Source organism: Oncorhynchus clarkii, chromosome 14 (assembly GCF_045791955.1).
Source record: "Oncorhynchus clarkii lewisi isolate Uvic-CL-2024 chromosome 14, UVic_Ocla_1.0, whole genome shotgun sequence".
In the NCBI taxonomy this organism is placed as follows: Eukaryota; Metazoa; Chordata; class Actinopteri; order Salmoniformes; family Salmonidae; genus Oncorhynchus; species Oncorhynchus clarkii.
Window position 1 is genome coordinate 29,769,510 of NC_092160.1, and position 6,538 is coordinate 29,776,047.

The 6,538-nt window shown below is 45.3% G+C and overlaps 1 protein-coding gene across 2 annotated transcripts; it reads left to right on the forward strand.

Moving 5' to 3' along the window:
- Positions 1-1,501: 1,501 nt before the first annotated feature.
- On the forward strand, positions 1,502-6,253 carry LOC139366495 (beta-2 adrenergic receptor-like). 2 transcript variants are annotated; one of them, XR_011626772.1, is made up of 3 exons: positions 1,502-1,730; positions 2,412-3,949; positions 4,180-6,253. XR_011626772.1 is itself a non-coding variant. In XM_071104020.1 (2 exons), exon 2 carries the CDS (start codon positions 2,415-2,417, stop codon positions 3,714-3,716), a length of 1,302 nt encoding a protein of 433 aa, XP_070960121.1. In that variant the 5' UTR covers positions 1,502-1,730; positions 2,412-2,414; the 3' UTR covers positions 3,717-6,253. The 2 variants fall into 2 exon arrangements, 1 of the variants encoding a protein (XP_070960121.1); XM_071104020.1 differs by having other exon boundaries at positions 2,412-6,253.
- Positions 6,254-6,538: the final 285 nt, after the last annotated feature.

Sequence of the window (6,538 nt, forward strand, 5' to 3'; positions counted from 1 at the left end):
GTAGAAGATGGAGATTTTGTACATTTAGTGGGTATACTATTCAAGTTACAGTATTTACCTTAATTACATTTTTAAAGACATCACAAAATAACAACTGAAATGACATAATTATTCATTAGATCGCCGCTGACCATTCTCCCGATTCTATGTTAGAAATATTGTTCCAGTGTTCACTGTAGAACGTGTTAGAGTTTCAGCTGGAAAACGTCTGTGAAACAAAGGCACATTCCTGTGTGAATCTCCTTGATTTACAACAGGGTGTGAGCTGTCAACCCGCCACCAGTTCCCTCCTCCCCCCCTCTGTAGAGAGGGTCTGGTTGAAGTCATCCATTCGGATCCTCACAGGACAGTCATGACAGTATGTAACGTACTGCATTAGCCTGCCTATTAACACTGCCCAGTAGGAAACAGCTTTCTCAATGCCACAAATTATGGCATCGTATTTTATTGAAATAGGAGCAATAGTATAAATTAAAAAATGAAAACGTGTTCAGTGTATAATCCTGAATGAATCATGAATAATGATGAGTGTCAAAAGTTACAGACGCACAAATATCATACCCCCAAGAGATGCTAACCTCTCACCAATACCATAACAGGGGAGGTTAGATTATTTTGTGGAGGGGTATGATATTTGTGTGTCTGTAACTTTCTCAGTCATCATTATTCACGATTCATTCAGGATTATCTATGATCATGGTAGCGTCCACATTAATATTGTATTTAGAAACATATTCTATCGTTATTTACAAATAAAGTGACTCCAAAATGACAGAATACAATATTTACAATTCATTTCTATAATCACAAAATAAACACATCCAAAACAAACAGCAAATGCATCCAACAAATGTATAGAGTCACAAGCTTCATGTAGTGATTGTGTGCTATGAATATGAGACCAAATACTTAACATTTGACTACTTTAATACACGTATAAGGGAATTTGTCCCAAACCTTTGGTCCCCTAAAATGGGGGGAATATGTACCAAAAGTGCTATAATTTCTAAACAGTTCACCTGAAAATACTGTCAAAATAAAGCTGACAGTCTGCACTTTAACCTCAGTCATTGTATCATTGCTGGAGTATAGAGGCAAAACAACAGTTAGAAAGTAGTTAGAAAGTACAGCTAGGTTTCTTCATTCTGTGGGCAGTGACCGCCCACATGTGCTCCTCTTGAGAGCCAGGTCTGCCTACGGCAGTCTTTCTCAATAGCAAGGCTATGCTCCCCGAGTCTTCTGTAGGTTTCGGAATCACTTTCCTTTAGGTGGTTGTGGATTTTAACAGCACTCTTCTGGATGTTTATAATTAGTCGGCATAGTCCATATTCTGCTATGCATGCATTATTTTCTCCCTCCCTCTCTCACTCTCTCTCTCCCTCTGTTCAAACTCACCTCACTGCAGCCTTCAGCTGTCTGGTCAGGCTAGGCATCTGATTGGCTGAGGCCATGCTATGATGTCATCGCTGAATCTTATAAGGGCTCCGACTGACAGCCTGGGAGCGACATTAGCAGAAACACTGCATGGCAAGCTGACTGTGTGGGGGAGAGAGTGAGACACAGTAATAAGAGAGAGAGACAGAGACAGAGAGAGCCAGTGAAATAGTGAAATAGAGGGGGGGCTGACAGAATAATGTGGGAAACTATACACTGAGGAACTACCCAAACCTGAAGAAGACTTTTATGACAACGTTTATGGGAGACCAGGACAGGGACTCCAACCTGTGGAGGTTTGTACATGTAGTGTTTGTTTGTTTGTTTTTGTCTGCTGTTGTCATGGGAGTTATTTCCTTCAAGTTACCCATTGTTTTAGCCTGTTTAACATGTTCTTAGCACCTCACGCTATTTCTCACTCACTTGCTTTTTCTCTCTCTCTCTCTCTCTCTCTCTCTCTCTCTCTCTCTCTCTCTCTCTCTCTCTCTCTCGCTCTCTCTCTCGCTCTCTCGCTCTCTCTCACTTTCTCACTCTCTCACACTCATTCACTCACTGCCTCTGTTTTCTTCCTAACCTCGCTCTGTCTTTCGCTCTCTCGATGTGCATTCGCTCACTTGCTTTCTCTCTCTCTCTCTCTCTCTCTCTCTCTCTCTCGCTCTCTCTCTCGCTCTCTCTCACTTTCTCACTCTCTCACACTCTCATTCACTCACTGCCTCTGTGTTCTTCCTCATCTCTCTCTGTCTTTCGCTCTCTTGATGTGCATTCGCTCACTTGCTTTCTCTCTCTCTCTCTCTCTCTCTCTCTCTCTCTCTCTCTCTCTCTCTCTCTCTATATTTCTCTCTCTCTCTCCTCTCTCTCTCTCTCTCTCTCTCTCTCTTTCTCTCTTCTCTCTCTCTCTCTCTCTCTCTCTCTCTCTCTCTCTCTCTCTCTCTCTCTCTCTCCTTCTCTCTTTCTCTCTCTCCATCTCCTACCTCTAGACCATGGGCAGCCCCACCCCCCCTGTGCCTTCCCTCAACGTCACCGAGTCAGCCAACACTTCATGGGCTGGGGCGGCTGGCGGGGAGCCAGGTTACAGCGAGGTGGAAATGGTCCTCCTAGGCATGTTGATGTCACTGCTGGTCGTAGGCATCGTGTTCGGCAACATCCTGGTCATCATAGCCATCTACCGGTTCCAGAGACTGCAGAACATCACCAACTGCTTCATCACCTCTCTGGCCTGTGCCGACCTGGTCATGGGTCTCATCGTGGTGCCGTTCGGAGCCTGCTACATCATCTTCAACACCTGGCACTTTGGCAGCTTCTGGTGTGAGTTCTGGACCGCCACTGACGTGTTGTGCGTGACGGCCAGCATCGAGACGCTCTGCGTGATAGCGCTGGACCGTTACCTGGCCATAACCTCTCCGTTCCGCTACCAGTCTCTGCTGACCAAGTGTAAGGCACGCGTGGTGGTCCTGCTGGTGTGGGTGATCGCTGGACTCATCTCCTTCTTACCCATCCACATGAAGTGGTGGATCAGTGACGACGCGGAGGCGAAGGCCTGCATCCAGAACAGCAACTGCTGTGACTTCAACACCAACACAGCCTACGCCATCACCTCCTCCATCATCTCCTTCTACATCCCCTTAGTCGTCATGGTGTTTGTCTACAGCCGCGTGTTCCAGGAGGCCAAGCAGCAACTACGCAAGATTGACCGCAGCGAGGGGCGCTTCCACGCCCATAACAACAACATGGCAGGAGGAGGAGGAGGAGGAGGAGGAGGGGTGGAGAGTAACAACGAGAGCCGAGGAGTTGGAGGAGGCTTCAGGAAGACCAAGTTCTGCCTGCGGGAACACAAGGCCCTGAAGACCCTCGGGATCATCATGGGGATCTTCACACTGTGCTGGCTACCCTTCTTCGTCCTCAACGTGGTGGTAGCCATCTGGAAGGTAGGGGACATCGGACTCGCCTTCAGGATACTCAACTGGATAGGTTACGCCAACTCCGCATTCAACCCCTTGATCTACTGCAGGAGCCCTGAGTTCAGGTATGCATTCAAGGAGATCCTGTGCATCAAGAAGGTCCGGTTCCCCAACATAGGGCCTACTAATGGATACGTGTACAGCGGACACAGCTGGCAGAGTGAGCAGCAGGGAGCTCGGAGTAAAGGGAGCTCGGAGGACAGGGAGGACAGTGACCCAGCTGCAGACGGGTGCTCGGGGCGGGGAGAGGCCGGTGGGTGTGGAGCTGCAGACGGAACGGACCCGAACGGGAACTGCAGTAAAGGGTTAACGACTGTACTTTAACCCCTCATATTTGATCTCTGGAACAGACAGACATATTTCATTGCCATCGGCCATTGTCACTTCACCAAGTCACTGAGATAAGACTGGATGGATGGATAGAGTGTGAATGGTGAGTGGATAACATGGATGGGACTTGTTAGATTCAGGTCAGGAGAGGAATTTGGTTATTTTTTACCAGTAGGTTTGATAAGTAGATCACTATGTTTTGATATGTTCATTTAGAGAGAGATCATGTAGATTGTTCCATCTACCTCACCGTGTCAATTGAGATATCTTTATTTTCTTATCATGTTTTATCTATTTCTGTCACATTGATTCACTAAACACAGAAACCAGGCTGGCTCATAACTCCTTAGAGGGTGGACAACACAACACTTGTGATGGGTTCGATTCCCGCTGGGGCCACTCATAAGTGGAATGAATGAACATTTGATAAAAGTGTCTGCTGAATGGCATATATTAGAGAGAGAGAGAGAGAGAGAGAGAGAGAGAGAGAGAGAGAGAGAGAGAGAGAGAGAGAGAGAGAGACACACACACACCTTTACTCCTGAGAGACATGGACCATGCTCCATTTGTTTTTACATTAACCATTTTCTTGAGTTTCACACAAGATACAACATTTTTTCAACATCAGCGGAATTCATGCAGATAAAAACACAGCGCAGAAAATTACAAAAAAAAACACAGCCAACATCTTTAGAGAACAGAGTTCTGTTCTGCTCATAATTCCTCTGGCTTCGTGAGATACGAGAATGACCCAGGGGAATGGTGACAGGTGTGGTAGAACCCGTCTCTCTCTCCCCTGCCGAAACCTCCCTTCTCAAAACCTCACTCCTCAAAACCTCACTCCTCAAAACCTCACTCCTCAAAATATCGCTTCTCAAAACCTCACTCCTCAAACCTCCCTTCTCAAAATCTCTCTTCTCAAAACCTCCCTTCTCAAAATCTCTCTTCTCAAAACCTCCCTTCTCAAAACCTCCCTTTTCAAAGTCTCACTCCTCAAAGACTCCCTTCTCAAAATCTCTCTTCTCAAAACCTCCCTTCTCAAAACCTCCCTTTTCAAAGTCTCACTCCTCAAAGCCTCCCTTCTCAAAACCTCACTCCTCAAAACCTCCCTTCTCAGTCTCCCTTCTCAAAACCTCCCTTCTCAAACATGCTGGCAGTATTCTCTTCAGAAGACATTGCTTCCTTCTCTCCACATTAATATTTATTGCTAGTTAATTAAGGAGGAGTTTTCAGATATTATCTGAGGTTTTACATTCGTAGAATATTTACAATACCTTTGATGTATAGAGTTGGGGAAACGAACACTTGCCTCAGGGTGCCTGTTGAGAAACAGAATTGTCTTGTGCTGTGCGATTCCTTTTGATAAGTTAATGATATGAGTCACAAATATGGTTATTGTTTGTTGTTGTTGCAAAATAGTGGTCGTAAGTTGTGACTTTAGTGACTTCAATAACTTTTCAAAGCCTGTGTGATTTTGGCACCACAGTCTTGAGGTTGGAGTACCTCTAGGCATCACCATATGCCTTATCTCTGGTGTACAATATATCTTTATGTAAGGGGTTGGACACACAAGGCTTTTGCATTCATTGACATGATGATAATCGCTGCTGAGCCACACTGTCCCTAGCCTTATTAATCTGACCCCAGTGTCACAGCAGCCCTTCCGTCACCTCTCGTCAACTATCTGCTCTATCTTTACCCTTCTTCACAGAAGACAATTTCCTCTCCCAGGTCTCCCGGTGTTGCTAGCAGAAGTCAGTGGTTAGTCTGTGGTTTGTTGACTGAATCTGTCGTTGTCGTTCTGGGAAGTAGCCTGGTTTACTGAGAGCAGAGTCAGTAGTTTCCTCAGTGATCGGAGGGTAGGGTACAGACTGACTCCATGGAATAACAAACAGTCTGTGGAACCAGGCCAGAGATAACAGTGTCCCCGTCTCCTGCCCTAGAGGTGCTGCTTACAGGACCTAGGCAGGCTAAGTGAATATGAATGAGACAACAGGTGGACTGAGATGAGATTGAGATGTTTCTGATCAGGATGTGATTGCTGGTGGGTCTTTGGATCTCAGTGAAGTTCTCCAGAGTTTTTCCAAAGTAAACGGAAGTCTGGATCGTTCAGGAAATCTGACTAGACACTGACCTGGTTCTTCAGATGTTGATGACGTCTGATTCGCTAAGTTTCTCTCTCTTTCTATCTTTCTTCTCTCTCTGTATCTCTCTCTTCTCTCTCTGTATTCAATTCAATTCAATTCAAGGGGCTTTATTGGCATGGGAAACATGTGTTAACATTGCCAAAGGAAGTGAGGTAGATAATATATAAAGTGAATATATAAAGTGAAATAAACAATCAAAATGAACAGTAAACATTACACATACAGAAGTATCTCTCTCTGTATCTCTCTCTTCTTTCTCTCTCTCTCCCTTCTCTCTCTGTATCTCTCTCTTCTCTCTCTGTATCTCTCTCTTCTCTCTGTATCTCTCTCTTCTTTCTCTGTATCTCTCTCTTCTCTCTCTGTATCTCTCTCTTCTCTCTGTATCTCTCTCTTCTCTCTGTATCTCTCTCTTCTCTCTCTGTATCTCTCTCTTCTCTTTGTATCTCTCTTCTCTCTGTATCTTTCTCTTCTCTCTCTGTATCTCTCTCTTCTCTCTCTGTATCTCTCTCTTCTTTCTCTGTATCTCTCTCTCCCTGTCTTTTATCTCCTCTCCCATTTCTCTCTCTCTCCCTCTCTCTCTCTCTCCCTCTCTCTCTCTCCCTCTCTGGTCTTTTTTATCCAGGAAATTCCTATGTTGTTGCAGAGCTGAGCCCTGTCCAGGGCGATAAA